Genomic DNA, 17,705 nt, shown 5'->3' on the forward strand with positions numbered 1-17,705 from the left:
TAATGGAATGAATACCACACACTGCTAATATGCCAAAAATTATTTTACAGGCAAGATGCAGCTAAAAATTACTATTACTTTCAAAGCTGGTGGAGCTTGGTATAGATGGCCAAATTCAATGAGTACCACACACTACTACTATGCCCAAAATTATTTTCCGAGCTAGATGCAGATAAAAATTATTTGCAGTTTGCAAGCTGGACAAGCTTAGCATAGATGGACTAAGAATAAGTCCCACACACTGCTACAAGCAGAAAAATTATTTTCCGAGCTAGATGCAGATAAAAATTATATGTAATTTGCAAGGTGGAGGAGCTTAGTATAGATGGACTAAGAATAAGTCCCACACACTGCTACAAGCCCAAAATTATTTTCCGAGCTAGATGCAGATAAAAATTATTTGTAATTTGCAAGCTGGAGGAGCTTAGTATAGATGGACTAAGAATAAGTCCCACACACTGCTACAAGCCCAAAATTATTTTCCGAGCTAGATGCAGATAAAAATTATTTGTAATTTGCAAGCTGGAGGAGCTTAGTATAGATGGACTAAGAATAAGTCCCACACACTGCTACAAGCCCAACATTATTTTCCGAGCTAGAGGCAGATAAAAAATATTTGCAATTTGCAAGCTGGTGGAGCTTAGTATAGATGGCCTAATAGAATTAGTACCACACACTGCTAATATGCCCAAAAAAATTTTACAGGCAAGATGCAGCTAAAAGTTATTATTAATTTCAAAGCTGGTGGAGCTTGGTATAGATGGCCTAATACAATGAGTACCACACACTGCTATTATGCCCAAAATAATTTTCCAGGCAAGATGCAGCTAAAAATAATTATTAATTTGAAAGCTGGTGAAGCTTATTATTGATGTCCTAATAGAATAAGTACCACACACTGCTAATATGCCCAAAATTATTTTACAGGCAAGATGCAGCTAAAAATAATTATTAATTTCATAGCTGGTGGAGCTTGGTTTAGATGGCCTAATACTATGAGTAGCGCAAAATAATACTATGCCCAAAATTATTTTCCAGGCAAGATGCAGCTAAAAATTATTATTAATTTCAAAACTTGTGAAGCTTGGCATAGATGGCCTAATACAATGAGTACCCACACTACTACTATGCCCAAAATCATTTTCCAGGCAAGATGCAGCTAAAAATTATTAGTAATTTGAAAGCTGGTGGAGCTTATTTTAGATGGCCTAATAGAATGAGTACCACACACTGCTAATATGCCCAAAATTATTTTACAGGCAAGATGCAGCTAAAAATTATTATTAATTTCAAAGCTGGTGGAGCTTGGTATAGATGGCCTAATAGAATGAGTACCACACACTGCTACTATGCCCAAAATTATTTTCCAGGCAAGATGCGGTTAAAAATTATTAGTAATTTGAAAGCTGGTGGAGCTTAGTATAGATGGCCTAATAGAATGAGTACCACACACTGCTAATATGCCCAAAATTATTTTACAGTCAAGATGCAGCTAAAAATTATTATTAATTTGAAAGCTGGTGGAGCTTAGTATAGATGGCCGAATAGAATGAGTACCACACACTACTACTATGCCCAAAATTATTTACAGGCAAGATGCAGCTAAAAATTATTAGTAATTTGAAAGCTGGTAGAACTTAGTATAGATGGCCTAATAGAATCAGTACCACACACTGCTAATATGTCCAAAATTATTTACAGGCAAGATGCAGCTAAAAATTATTATTAATTTAAAGGCTGGTGGAGCTTGGTATAGATGGCCTTAATCAATGAGTACCACACACTACTACTATGCCCAGAATTATTCTCCGAGCTAGATGCAGATAAAAATTATTTGTAATTTGCTAGCTGGAGGAGCTTAGTATAGATGGACTAAGAATAAGTCCCACACACTGCTACATACCCAAAATTATTTTCCGAGCTAGATGCAGATAAAAATTATTTGTAATTTGCAAGCTGGAGGAGCTTAGTATAGATGGACTAAGAATAAGTCCCACACATGGCTATAAGCCCAAAATTATTTTCCGAGCTAGATGCAGAAAAAAATTATTTGTAATTTGCAAGCTGGAGGAGCTTAGTATAGATGGACTAAGAATAAGTCCCACACACTGCTACAAGCCCAAAATTATTTTCCGAGCTAGATGCAGATAAAAATTATTTGTAATTGGCAAGCTGGTGGAGTTTAGTATAGATCGCCTAATAGAATGAGTACCACACACTGCTAATATGCCAAAAATTATTTTACAGGCATGATGCAGCTAAAAATTATTATTAATTTCAAAGCTGGTGGAGCTTAGCATAGATGGACTAATACAATGAGTACCACACACTACTACTATGCCCAAAATTATTTTCCAGGCAAGATGCAGCTAAAAATTATTATTAATTTCAAAACTGGTGGAGCTTGGTATAGATGGCCTAATGGAATGAATACCACACACTGCTAATATGCCAAAAATTATTTTACAGGCAAGATGCAGCTAAAAATTACTATTACTTTCAAAGCTGGTGGAGCTTGGTATAGATGGCCAAATTCAATGAGTACCACACACTACTACTATGCCCAAAATTATTTTCCGAGCTAGATGCAGATAAAAATTATTTGCAGTTTGCAAGCTGGACGAGCTTAGCATAGATGGACTAAGAATAAGTCCCACACACTGCTACAAGCAGAAAAATTATTTTCCGAGCTAGATGCAGATAAAAATTATATTTAATTTGCAAGGTGGAGGAGCTTAGTATAGATGGACTAAAAATAAGTCCCACACACTGCTACAAGCCCAAAATTATTTTCCGAGCTAGATGCAGATAAAAATTATTTGTAATTTGCAAGCTGGTGGAGCTTAGTATAGATGGACTAAGAATAAGTCCCACACACTGCTACAAGCCCAAAATTATTTTCTGAGCTAGACGCAGATAAAAATTATTTGTAACTAGCAAGCTGGAGAAGCTTAGTATAGATGGACTAAGAATAAGTCCTACACACTGCTAGAAGTCCAAAATTATTTCCCGAGCTAGATGCAAATAAAAATTGTTTGTAATTTGCAAGCTGGAGGAGCTTAGTATAGATGCACTAAGAATAAGTCCCACACACTGCTACAGGCCCAAAATTATTTTCCGAGCTAGATGCAGATAAACATTATTTGTAATTTGCAAGCTGGAGGAGCTTAGTATAGATGGTCTAAGAATAAGTCCCACACACTGCTACAAGCCCAAAATTATTTTCCGAGCTAGATGCAGATAAAAATTATTTGTAATTTGCAAGCTGGAGGAGCTTAGTATAGATGGACTAAGAATAAGTCCCACACACTGCTACAAGCCCCAAATTTTTTTCCGAGCTAGATGCAGATAAAAATTATTTGCAATTTGCAAGCTGGTGGAGTTTAGTATAGATGGCCTAATAGAATGAGTACCACACAATGCTAATATGCCCAAAATTATTTTACAGTCAGGATGCAGCTAAAAATTATTATTAATTTCAAAGCTCGTGGAGCTTGGTATAGATGGCCTAATACAATGAGTACCACACACTGCTACTATGCCCATAATTATTTTCCAGGCAAGATGCAGCTAAAAATTATTATTAATTTCAAAGCTGGTGGAGCTTGGTATAGATGGCCTAATACAATTAGTACCACACACTGCTACTATGCCCAAAATTATTTTCCAGGCAAGATGCAGCTAAAAATTATTAGTAATTTGTAAGCTGGTGGAGCTTAGTATGGATGGCCTAATAGAATGAGTACCACACACTGCTAATATGCCCAAAATTATTTTCCAGGCAAGATGCAGCTAAAAATTATTAGTAATTTGAAAGCTGGTGGAGCTAAGTATAGATGGCCGAATAGAGTGAGTACCACACACTGCTAATTTGCCAAAAATTATTTTACAGGCAAGATGCAGCTAAAAATTATTATAAATTTCAAAGCTGGCGAAGCTTGGTATAGATGGCCTAATACAATGAGTACCACACACTACTACTATGCCCAAAATTATTTTACAGGCAAGATGCGGCTAAAAATTATTATCAATTTCAAAGCTGGTGGAGCTTGGTATAGATGGCCTAATACAATGAGTACCACACACTACTACTATGCCCAAAATTATTTTCCGAGCTAGATGCAGATAAAAATTATTTGTTATTTGCAAGCTGGAGGAGCTTAGTATAGATGGACTAAGAATAAGTCCAACACACAGCTACAAGCCCAAAATTATTTTCCGAGCTAGATGTAGATAAAAATTATTTGTAATTTGCAAGCTGGAGGAGCTTAGTATAGATGGACTTAGAATAAGTCCCACACACTGCTAAAAGCCAAAAATTATTTTCCAAGCTAGATGCAGATAAAAATTATTACTAATTTGCAAGCTTGTGGAGCTTAGTATAGATGGCCTAATAGAATGATGCTATGCCCAAAAGGTTTTACTTGGCTAGGTGCAGTAAAAAAATTGTATTCTATACACAGGTGGTGTAGCTTGCAACACATATACGCTACTCCACTGACTAACACACACTGCAAGAGGCCAAAAAGGATTTGCTTAGCTAGATTTAGCCAAATGCTGTGAAAACACTTGCACAGCTCTGGCACAGACCTGCCTGGCAAAAAGTCCTAGGAAATGTTGTAAAATAGTCCTCAAAAGGACTGCAATTACAATTAGTCCCTACTCCCAACCTATCTATTTAAGAGCACAGACCTGCCTGCTCAAAGTCGTAGGAAATGCTGTAACCTAGTCCTCAAAAGGACTGCAATCACAACTATTCCCTCCTCCCAAGATATCTGTAGATTTCAGAGAAAATTGGCTTGAAATTAACACTGAAAGTATAGCGCACACAGCAACAGCGGTGCCGTCTAACACGCAGCTGCAGCAGTGAGAAAATGGTGGCGACGGGGAAAATGGCTGGGTCTTATAGGGCAAGGACATGTGACATACACTGCCAATGACACATGCCCTTGCTTGTGTGAAAAAAAGCACTTCACTCCGTGTGTGCGCTGCTGATAGGCTGACAGATTGCACCTCCTCACTGTAAATGCGGGAAAGAGAAAAAAAAATGGAGATCTTCATTATTTCTGCAGAGATCCATCCCCTGCCCCTCCCCCCACCCCACTGTACACTCAAACTGCGTATTAACATTGATTATCAGCATTACTGTGAAAAAATCCAGTTATGATTTTGGTGCACGAACAGTAAATGAACATAACCTCGAACAGCCAGATTTTTTTCAAATCGTTTGTGTTCGCCAAACAGCTCGAACACCGCCCAAAACAGCTCGAATTTGAGATTGGCGAACATTTCGAGTCGAACAACGCTCATCTCTACTAAGGAGAAAGGAACTGTGAATTGCTGTGCCCTATCCCACCAGTACCCACCTGATGAACTTGGACTGTTTAGTAAATGTTTGACTGTTTCAAAGAACCTTGTGTCCCATGCATTGTGTGTAGTGGCTCTCGAGGACAGAAGCATTGAGGCAATTGAGACCTGCGGCTTATAAGTGAGTGTGATGCGTCCCACATCCTACAGCACACTGGGACTGGAATACCCCTTGTCTGTAAAGTACCAGAGCGCAACCAGATAGCAGCTCAGTTGCAACTACGGCTCTGCAGTACTTAATATAAGCATAACTTGGCATATTGACTGACATCTCGCTTTGCACTGAAGCGCTAGAGATACTGCTTTCAAAGTGCCAGGGTGCGCTTACAGCTGCTGCTCACTTTGCACTGATTGATGACTGAAGCTGTGTCAGCTGCGCCTATGTGTCTGAAAGCCAGAGGCTGCCGAGAGGAAAAAAAAAAATTTCCTCCTAATACCCGGGCTTTCAGTGCGGCGGCAGGGCAGCATTAGAATGCTATTAATCTACAGATTAACCCCATATCTGCAGATTAAAGGGGTTTTCTCACTAACAAAGTTAATTTTAATCAACATTTTAATCAATGGATCTTTGAATAAAAATAATAAGTTCCACTACTGGATGTGTTTAAAAAAATGTGCTGAGATAATCTTATAAATGTGTCTCTGCTATGTACTGTGTAATGGATGGCCGTGTCTGACTGTACAAGAGCATGGTCTGATCATACCACATCTCCTGGGCTGGGGAGGAAGCAAAAGAGTATACAGACATTACAACACGGGATCACAGCTGATTCTTTCGTTGAGGTAAAACATTGATTGAAACAGGCAGGGCAATGTTTTGCCTCACAAAAAGAATAAGCTGTGATCCCATGCTGTAATATCTGTATACTTTCTCTTGCTTCCTCCCCTGTCCAGGAGCTGTGGTATGATCAGACCATGTTCCTGTATAGTTAGACACGACCATTACACAGTACATAGCAGGGGAACATTTATAAGATTATCTCAGCACAGGGACATTTTTATTTTAACACAACCAATTGTGAAACTTATTTTTATTCCAAGATCTGTTAATTAAAATGTACTTTGTTCGTGGGGAAAACCCCTTTAATAGCATCTGGAGAAAAAAAACATTAAAATTCAAATCACTTCTCTTTTACCCAATGAAAAATAAAGAAAAGTAAAAAAACATATACACATATTTGGTGTCACAGTGATCTTAAAAGTCTGATCTATCAAGCTATAAAATTAATTAACCCAATCGGTAAATACTGTAAAGAGGAAAAATAAATCTTAATGCCAGAATTCCATTATTTCATTTACAACAACACTGCAAGTACTTCAAGAAGTGATTAAAACATAGATTGCACCCCAACACAGTATAAAAATATGGACCAACTCGCCATGGAAAAAAATCCCTCGCAAAGCTCCAGTGATGGAAAAATAAAAACATTATGTGTCTCGGAAAATGGCTGCACATCCAATATTTTGTTGTTGTTTTAACAAAGTTTAGATTTTTTTTAAGTAGTGAAATTAGCAAAAAAGATATGACCACCATAATCATATTGACTTGTAGAACTATGCTGTCTGGTCATTTTTACTGCACATGGAGCAAGGTAAAAATAAAACTTTAAAAAGAATAATGGAATTATGTTTTTTTCATTTCACTGCATTTGGACTTTTTATGTCATTTTTCCCTTACCCTGTAGGGTGAAATGAAAGGAGTCATTACAAACTACAACTCGTTCTGCAATATAACAGCCCTCATGAGGTTTTGTTGGCAGAAAAATAAAAAGAAGTTACCGGTATGTCAGTTTGAAAGAGGAGAGAAAAAAAAATTAAAATGCCAAGATGAAAATTGGCTGCGTCCTTAATTTCACTTTTTCAATGATTGCTCACATCTTAGAGCTTACACTGTATTTCTGCACGCTTTGGTTTGCACTTTTTATATTATATGTTTGATCTACATATTATATCCAGTTGTTATGTAGTTTTCATTTTGACACAATAATAGTATTGATTATAATAACAATACAAATGTGATTACATTACAGCATTGCAGAATGTTTTACATGACTTTTGTGTAATAATTACCTTTGCCTTAGAACCATGAATTGAGTTAATAAAAATGTGTTTGGGTATGTGGCTGGTAATAAGGCGAGGGTGTTCCTCACTTTGTTGTAGCCTTTGAGCCACATTCGAGTCTTCAATCCAAGGTCCTCTTTCCCAGTTCGGTACGGTATTGCTCCATGTTGGGTCTCCATTCTTTTGGATGAGGCTTAAAATCTCAATCATCCACGTGGTACCTAATAATGTTATTAAAAGCAAAAAAAAATTTTTTATATACATATATATTTAGATATATAGATATATATATATATATATATAATTTTAACATTTAAGAAATTCTAGGTATTCAAGGTTATCTCTAAACAATTATACAAAACATTTAAATATATGGGGCCAGATCTCAATACATCTTATTATTATTTATTATTATAGCACCATTTATTCCATGGTGCTTTACATTTGAAAAAGGAGTATACATACAAGAACAATTACAATAATCTTGAACAAAATGTGACAGCGACTGGTACAGGAGGAGTGAGGTCCCTTCCCGCAAGGGCTCAGTCTACAAGGGATGGGTGAGGATACAGTAGGTGAGGGTAGAGCTGGTCATGCAGCGATATGGTAGAGCGGTGGTTACTGCAGGTTGTAGGCTTGTCGGAAGAGGTAGGTCTTCAGATTCCTTTTGAAGGTTTCCACGGTAGGTGAGAGTCTAATATGTTGGGGTAGAGAGTTCCAGAGTAGGGGGGATGCACTGGATCTTATATGACATATACAAAAAATATAATACATCAAAATAACAATGACCAATAGGACCTTGAATGTAATAAGGGGCATACAACTAAACATTATATGAACCAGAGAGACCATAGGTATTTTCAAAACCCCAAAGTAACATAATCAAAACACCATATGTTAGACTCAAAAAGATCAATGCTTTATTTATATATTTTTTTTAAAAAAAGATAACACATAAGTATAAATAACATGTGTGAAAGGACATAACATGGGCATGTGATGCAGCTGGGGGTAGATAAAGACACAGCTGGTATCCAATTCACATTGGACCTATAATAGGTCACAGAGTCCAACCCATACAATCCATACACAAAAAATGTGTGCAGAAAAAGTTATAGAAAAAGTTATAATAACATAGATCAAGTGACCTGTAACAAGTCACAGTATAGACAACCATCAAAAGTTTTTTCAGCAACACATAAATTACAAGCATCACATGGAAAGGGTTAAGTAAGGCATACTTAGTGAAAGTAAACAGATAACCAGCAGTGCCAGGGGAGGCCCGACTCAGCTGGTATCAAATTCACATTGGACCTATAATAGGTCGCATAGTCCAACCCCTACAATCCATAAGTCACAAGCAATGTGTGCAGAAAAAAATATAGAAAAAGTTATGACATAGATCAAGTGACCTGTAACAAGTCACAGTATAGTGACTTCAGCAACACAGTAATTTTTTTCAGCAACACATAAAAAGTACAAGCATCACATGGAAAGGGTTAAGTAAAGCATACTTAGTGAAAGTAAACAGATAACCAGCAGTGCCAGGGGAGGCCCCGGCGCAGCTGGTGTCAAATTCACATTGGACCTATAATAGGTCACCTAGTCCAACCCATACAATCCATAAGTCACAAACAATGTGTGCAGAGAAAGTTATAGAAAGAGTTATAATGACATAGATCAAGTGACCTGTAACAAGTCACGGTATAGACAACCATCAGAAGTTTATTCAGCAACACATAAAAAGTATAAGCATCACATGGAAAGGGTTAAGTAAGTCATACTTAGTGAGAGTAAACAGATAACCAGCAGTGTCAAGGGGGGTGGTGAGATGTGTGTGGCTACAGGGCCTCTTATATATACATGGGTCCCATGTGAAGCAATCAGTTACTGACCAATAACGGCGCATGCCTAGCAGCAGACATCGGTGGCAGCGGCGCGGTCTCAGGCGGCGCCCTGGAAGAGGGGAACTCCCCCACTGATGTCACATATTCCTGGGCGCTGCCCACTCGAGACCACGTCGCGGCCACATGACCGCAGCATCCGGCGCATGCGCACAAGGTTAAACCACAGGAATCGATCTTGAGCATTAGTGTTGAGCAAGCACTAAAATGCTCGGGTGCTCGAAGCTCGGGCTCACTGTGATACTCGGGTGCTCGACCCGAGCAACGAGCACAATGTTAGTCTAAGGGAGACCCAAGCATTTTTGCGGCTGCACCCCCGGCAATCTGTAGAAAGCCTAAAAACTGCCCAAAATGATAGTGACAGTGCTCAAAAGATATGGGGACATCATGGGCATCGCCCGAGGAAGCATTTCTGACCCCCAGGTCACTGCTGTCAACAACGTGGTCAGAGGTATTAAGCCACTTTAACGGGCTCACAATAAAATGTTCAAAAACGAAACTGAAACGGTTTTCCTGTGAAATATGTTATGGAACTTCCTCTCCAGGGTAAAGACTTGTGTACAAGGTAAAATAAATAACCCCCAAAAGAATACTCCTCCACACCTTGGGCTATGTTCACAAGTAGCATGTTTTATGCATTTTTGCACTTTTGTATTGCTTTCAACTGTGACAAATGCATTCACCGGGAAATGTCATTTTAACATTTTACAATCTTATCTGGCTATCTGCTGTGTGACACATGCATACAGTGCTGAAAATACATGGGAACAGCATGGAGAAGACCCCTGGAAGCATCTCTGACACCCAGGTCACTGCCTAAAAGTGTGACCATCAGAAATGATCCTTTCCTCATCAGAAGATGCAGACTTGCAACTATCCCCATGCAAGTCCTTGTACCAGGGCAGTGTTCAATTATACCTCCCCCATTTCTTGAAATGCAAGCACAAGTATGCAGCCTGCCACCCACCCACCCACAGGCTGCAATACCATACTGCTAGCTTGCTTGTACTTGAAATAGGGCCATTTAGTATGGAGGAGGCCGAAGCTGGCCACTACCTCATGGCTGCTTCGGCAGCGAGGTATCCATACTCAGTCCCCAGCCGCCCGGCGGCCGGGTGTCCACGCTTGGTCCCAAGCCACCAGGGGTCAGCTGGGTGTCCATACTCAGTCCCCAGCTGAGGCGGATGTCCACACACGGTCCCCAGCCGCCTAGGGGCAGCCGGGTGTCTATAAACGGTCCCCAGCCGCCCCTATTTCTCCTTGAAACTTCCCCCATACTTTTCTTAGCCTGGCCTGCTTTAGGGCAGCATTGGACGAGCTCACCAGAGAACCAGACTCCTCCGGTGGGCCCTGGCTTCTCCATCAGGGGAGGTGAGAGTGCCAAGGTGAGGAGCATGATGATGATGTTAGAAGTTAGCATCTGCTATGTTTTCTTGGAATGCAAGCGCATGTATGTAGTAGCGGCTAGGCCTGAGGTGGTCAGCGTTTTGGCGCATATCCTACCTCCTCCGAGGATTTCTGGATGTTTTCCTGCTACTATCCCAGTTCTATGACTCCCATTAAAACAAAGCTTCAGGTGATGAATGATGGATGAGATGGTGGCAAAGGAGAAAGAGCAGGAGGAACAGGGACCATTCACATCTATATCAGGAGAGTCAACCACACATGTCTTGTAGGATATGTTTCTGTACCAAAAGGAGCGGTTCAGCTACACAGTTATAGGGCATGCAGTGAGTGCAATGCCTACCAAAAATTTCGAGGCACTCCAATGCCCCTTAGAAGTAACATGGAGGTCAGAGGGCCTTAACTAAACCATTTTTTCCATTTATAGCAACTGGGTCTCCTGTGCACTGTTGGCCTAAGCAGTGAATGGAAGGCTTTCCAAAAATTATGAGGAACTGCAATGCCCCTTGAAACAGACATGGATTACAGCATACTAAAAACTTTCTACCCATTATTGGGGAGTGGGTCTCCCTTAGTGTTCGCCTATGCATTGAAAACCAAAAGCTGACTAAAATTAGGAGGAAATGCAATGCCCGTTGGAAGAATGGTGAAGGTCGCAATGGAATAAAAAGACAATATCAATGCCCCTGGAAAAAGTGGTGGAGGTCGCAGTAGCTTAACAAGATGGTTTTAAGGCCCCTTGGGAGAATGGTGGAGGTTGCAGTGGAATAAAAAGACAATATCAATGCCCATTGGAAAAGTGGTGGAGGTTGCAGTAGCTTAACAAGATGGTTTTAATGCCCCTTGAAAATGTGGTGGTCACAGTAGCATAACAGGACGGTTTTAATGCCCCTTGGAAGAGACGTGGAGGTTGCAGTAGCTTAACAAGACGGTTTTAATGCCCCTTGGAAGAGACGTGGAGGTCGCAGTAGCTTAACAAGAAGGTTTTAATGACCCTTGGAAGAGACGTGGAGGTCGCAGTGGAATAAAAAGACAATATCAATGTCCTTGAAAAATTGGTGGAGGTCTCAGTAGCTTAACAAGACGGTTTTAATGCCCCTTTGAAGAGACGTGGAGGTCACAGTGGAATAAAAAGACAATAACAATGCCCCTTGGAAAAGTGGTGGAGGTCGCAGTAGCTTAACAAGATGGTTTTAATGTCCTTTGGAAGAGACGTGGAGGTCGCAGTAGCTTAACAAGAAGGTTTTAATGCCACTTGGAAAAGTGGTGGAGGTCGCAGTAGCTTAACAAGACGGTTTTCATGCCCCTTACAAGAGCCATGCAGTACAGCATATTAAAAACATTATTCCCATTATTGGGGAGTTGGTCTCCCATAGTCTTTGCCTATGCCTTCCAAGCAAAAGCTGCCAAAAATTAGGACGGAGGAACTTGCAATGCTGGCAACACGGACACGGTCACCCTGGTGGTGGTGGGGGCTGAGGATAAGGAGAAGAGTAAAATACAGCCGAAATGAGGAAGCGTAAGCCCATGTGTGGGTGTGAAGCGGTGCATGGGAATACACCTCCCGAAATAACACAGCGGATTTGATTTTATGTTACTCTGCTGTCATTTGGTGGTGATGAGAAGTCTGGCCCAATCCAGCCCTTGTTCATTTTGATAAGGGTCAGCTTGTCAGCATTGTCAGTTGACAGGCGAGTGCGCTTATCAGTTATTATTCCCCCTGTGGCACTGAAAACTCGCTCCGATAACACGCTAGTGGCAGGGCAGGCCAGGACCTCCAAGGCGTACAGAGCGAGTTCATTCCACATGTCCAGCTTGGATACCCAATAATTAAAAGGCATAGAGGAATCACGGAGGACGCTGGTATGGTCGGCAAGTTACTCCCTCACCATCTTTTGAAACTTTCCACTCCTTGTGAGAGTACCCAGCGCCTCAGGGCCTGTAAGCTGGGCGGGTCTCAGAAAACTGTCCCAGAATGTTGAGAGTGTTTACCTGCCTCTGCTGGATGGGAGTTGCATCTCTCTTGCCTGTACGCCTTGGTTGGTCAACGAACTGTGACCTCTGCCGCTAGCATGTTCAGATGGGAATTTTTTTAGCAGTTCTGCAGCAAGGGCCTTCTGGTACTGCCACATTTTTGTAGACCTCTCCACCTCAGGCATAAGAGAGTGAAAGTTCTCCTTGAAGCGGGGGTCTAAAAGTGTCACCAACCAGTAATGACTGTCACCCAACATTTTGACAACGCGAGGGTCACGGTTAAGGCAGCGTAACATAAAGTCAGCCATGCATGCCAGACTGGTAAGGGGCAAGACTACCGTGTACTCACCAAGATGACGACTGACCATGCTCTCCTCCTCCTTCTCCTCCTCCTCCTCCTCCCCCCTGTCCTCAGGCCACCCACTCTGAACCGACTGTATGACAGTTGTACAGGTACTACCGTCTTCAGCGCATGATACCAGCTCCTGTTCTTCCTCCTCCTCCTCCTCCTCCTCCTCCTCCTCTCCCTCATTGTCCCCCAATGCACATTGGGATGAGATGAGGCTGGTCTGTGTGTAATCGCCCATTATGGCTCCTTGATCCATCTCATCATACTCTGGCTTCAATGTCTCCTCTTTAATTCTCTGCAGAGAGCGTTGCAAAAGACAGACAAGTGGGATGCTGATGCTAATGAAGGCGTCATCGCCACTCACCATCTTGGTGGACTCCTCAAAGTTTATCAGGATGGTTCATATGTCAGACATCCAGGTCCACTCCTCAGGTCTTATGTGTGGAGTCTGACCTGAATATCGACGGCCTTGTTGCAGCTGGTACTCCACAATTGCTCTCTTCTGCTCACAAATCCTTTGCAACATGTGGATGTAGGTTCAGCGGTCTCAGCCACAGATCTGCCAGCTCTTTTACAGCTGTCCACAACTCACAAGCAGTGTGAGGTTTATCACCTAAGCTTATGAGTTTCAGCACAGCCTGTTACCGCTTGGCGGAGGCAGTATTGCAGTGCTTCCAGCTTGTAAATGATGTGGTGATATCTTTGATGGAGGCTGAACATGAGGAGGAGGAGGATTATGATGCGCAGGAGCAGAACACTGTGGGGGCAACTCTGACTGACATAGGGCCCGCAATCCTCGGTATGGGGAGGATGTGTTCCGTCCCAAGGTCCGACTGGGTACTGGCTTCCACTATGTTTACCCAGTGTGCCATCAGCGAGATATACAGTCCCTGGCCACAAGCACTTATCCACGTGTCCATTGTCAGGTGGACTCTCCCAGTAACTGCATTGTTGAGGGCACGGCAGATGTTTTGGGACACGTGCTTGTGTAGTGCGGGGATTGCACACCGGGCAAAATAGTGTCGGTTGGGGACCAAGTACCGAGGGACGGCCACTGCCATAAAGTTGCGGAAGGATTCTGTCTCCACCAGCCTAAAAGGCAGCATTTCCAATGCAAGCAGTCGTGAAATGTGCTAATGTAGGACTGTAGCCTGTGGGGCGTTGGCTGCGAATTTGCACTTTCATTCAAAGCTCTGGGATATGGACAATTGAATGCTGCGGTGGGACGTGGTGGTTGATGCTGTTTCTTGAGAAACTACCATAACAAGTGAAGACTGAGAGGAGGGGGCATCTTTGCATGCAGTATGGACAGAGGATTGCCTTGCACGCACAACAGGGGGTTCTATTACACGCACAACAGCGGAAGAAGCAGTGACACCCGCTGACACTGGTCCTGGACCCTGGGGTTCGCCCCACAAAGTCAGGTGCTTTGCTGACATGTGCCTGATCATGCTGGTGGTGGTCAGGCTGGTAGTTTTGTCACCCCTGCTGATGCTGGCATGGTAGGTGGTACAAATGGCCTTTTTGGGGTTATCAGCAGAGTCCTTAAAAATAATCCAGACTCTGGAAGACCTACCGGTTGTACTGGCAACGTCCCTCGTGTTGGTGTTACGGGGATCGGTTGCCCGCCTTCTGTGTGCGGCCACCACACTGCTTCTTCCTGCCTGTTGGGGTACTCTGCTTCCCTCCCACTGTGTGCTGCTGGCCTCGCTCTGCATGTCCTCCTGCCACGCTGGGTCAGTTACTAGATCATCCACCAGCTCCTCCTCTTCCACTTGGGCACCACGACACCCCTCCTGACTTCGTGGCAATTGTGTCTCGTCATCGTCCACCTCTTGTGACAAATTTCCAGCGTCGAGTTCCTGTGGCCGTGGCTGTTCAAATATTTGGGCATCGCTACATGGGATCTCCTCTTCCACCACTTCATGCGGAGCAGGCGAGGGGCACAAATATGGAAATGGACCAGTGAACAGCTCTTCAGAGTGGCCAAGTGTGGGATCAGTTGCTGTCTGAAGACACTCGGCATGGTCGGAGGAAGGAGCATCAGGGTGAGGAGGAGACTCACAGCTACAAAAACTTGACCAAGTGGAAGACAGACCGGAGGTGGTGGTGCCCAGGTAACTGGAAGTAATATCTGCTATGCAATTAATAACCTGTTCACACTGATCAGTTCGCAATACTGGTGTTGTAGTGTGCTTCCCTAGTAATTCGGTCAAGAAGTGGGAGCGAGAAGATGTGGCTGTTAGCTGTGGCACATTTTCACCTTGGCCACGTGCCTTGCCCATTGTAAATGAAGTAAAAAAGCTTACACTCGCACTAGCAATGGAAAAAGGGTAATAAAAATGAGATTAGAACTGTGGAAGAGGAAAACCACAGTTCTATGTGTCTGGCCTACACCAGAATCTTTTAAACAGATATATTTGTGACTGAACAGACAGGGAGACACTCTTACTGTTTTTTTCACGTAAAACAGGCCAAAAGCTTGATAATATAGAGATTTGAACTGTGGAACTGCAAAACCACAGTTCTAATTTACTGGCATATACCAGACTTTTTTTAAATAGATATATTTGGGGCTGAACAGTCAGCGATACACTCAAACTGTTTTTTTTAGGTAAAAAAGACACCAAAGTGGCTAATACAGAGATTTGACCTGTGGAACTGCAAAACCACAGTTATAGTTATGTAGCATACACCAGAATCTTTCAAACAAATATATTTGTGTCTGAATAGTCAGGGAGACACTATTACATTTTTTTTTTATGGCAAAAAATGCCAAAAGCAGCATAATACAGAGATTTGACCCGTGGAACTGCAAAACCACAGTTATAGTTATGTGGCGTACAACAGAATTTTTTAAACAGATATATTGTTGTCTGGAGGGGGGGGGGATACCAAAAGGTTAATAAGACGCGTATTTGGACAGTCTGACTGAGGAAAAAAAAATACAGGATTTAGATGAAAAAAATAATATTTTTTCCTGGCCCCTGAAACCGGGGTGATAAGTCTAGCAATTTGTCCAACAGGAGCACACAGGGCTGTAATGCAGCGTTTGCTGGTATAACCACTGCGTCTCCTATACAGCCTGCCTGCCTGATATCTGGGATGGATATTAGTCCTGAGAAGGACTGTTTGTTTGATTTGGCAGGCTTTAGAGACCCTACACTACCTATTTCGCACTATATATCTCTCCCTAACTCAGCAGCATTGACCCTACACTGGCTGATCCGGAGCAACTGTGTCCAAGATGGCGGCGCCCGGTTTTAAATACTTAAGATGATGCTGTGCGGCCAGCCAATCACTGTAATGCCTACAAACAACATGGCTGCGGCATTACAGTGACTGGCTGGCAATCCCTACATGTTTATTGGCTCTGTAAAGAGTGCCAAACGTGCAGGGCGGAGACCCGAGCTCACGCCCGAGTAACCCGAAAATGCTTGGCGCTCGCCGAACATCCCGAGTAGCTTGATGCTCGGTCGAGTAACGAGCAGTGTCGAGCATGCTCGCTCAACACTAGTGAGCATATAAGGAATAAATATGGAGCAGGACAGACTACTTAACAACAAAGGAAGAGATACATCATATCGGTGGAGTGACAAGTGTCACCCCATTCACCTTGCACCAAAAGGTCATCCATGTAATACATAACAGATGATATTGCAGTAAATGTCCTTACTAAACAGATGTCCATATCTGCTCCTTATCCTTATAGGTAAAGAGTTCTATTTAGATCCAACCAATTTGTCATCAAAAACAATCAGGTTCTCTTCCAATGGTCAGATGGGGCTCCAGTTATAGAGAGAGGACGGGGGAAATTAGTGAGCTAAAAAAATAAGATAAAAACACACACTTACTAAAAGACAGACTGAAAAGAGAGAAATATAGGGCAGAGATGCAGAGATAAATCAATAAAAAAATATTATTTGATTAATACTAAACCAGTATATATAGGGAGTGGGCGGAGGGGGGGGATTTTTTAATTGCCCCCCTCAAAGTACACCAGGGGGAGGCATCCCGGTAGGAGGACTTATAAAAATCATGTCGAGGGCAATCACAAGATGAGTCAAAGAACATGCTAAATCTAATAGATAGAACCCATAGATAATAAAGTAGCCAAGAGAGCATGGATCATACCCCGAGGGCACTCACGTCCAAGGAAGAGGAGACACGGAGAGGAGCAAAAAAAACACCAATGGCTACAGGAAGGGGGAAAAACTCAATCGTTCATTTAGGCCTGCTGGTGAAATAGTTCCCAGTCTATAGATCCAGCGGCATTCTAAATTGTCCAATGCCTTCTTTACATCACCACCTCTTAGGCCCAAAAGGACCTGATCAATGCCGCAGATATGCAGACTCTTAGGGACGCAATGATGATATTGTTTAAAATGTCTTGGCAGGGTCCGAAGTGATGATACATCCTCCACCTCCCCAGCCCCCAAAATATCCAAAACGTGCTCCCTCACGCGTATCCTCAATTCCCTAGACGTGAGCCCCACGTAGATCAGCCCACATCCACAGGTGGCATGATAAATGACGCCAACGCTGCTACAAGAAATATATTGCCTGATGTCAAAAATTCTCGTGCCATCTGCATTAGAAAATGTTTTAGTCCTGACTATGTTTCTGCAGGAGAGGCAAGAGCCACA

The 17,705-nt window shown here is 42.3% G+C and overlaps 1 protein-coding gene across 4 annotated transcripts in view; it reads right to left on the minus strand.

Moving 5' to 3' along the window:
- LOC141172263 (sulfotransferase 2B1-like) overlaps positions 1 to 17,705 on the minus strand; it is a 322,371-nt gene that overhangs the window by 141,608 nt on the left and 163,058 nt on the right. For all 4 annotated transcript variants that reach the window (XM_073656266.1, XM_073656269.1, XM_073656267.1 and 1 more), the window contains one exon: positions 7,438 to 7,649. In XM_073656266.1, the coding sequence (XP_073512367.1) occupies positions 7,438 to 7,649 (212 nt within the window). The remainder of the gene's footprint in view (positions 1 to 7,437; positions 7,650 to 17,705) is intronic.

The sequence above is a fragment of the Phyllobates terribilis genome, unplaced genomic scaffold (assembly GCF_046119375.1).
Source record: "Phyllobates terribilis strain yellow unplaced genomic scaffold, ASM4611937v1 Scaffold_12__6_contigs__length_324123572, whole genome shotgun sequence".
Classification (NCBI taxonomy): Eukaryota; Metazoa; Chordata; class Amphibia; order Anura; family Dendrobatidae; genus Phyllobates; species Phyllobates terribilis.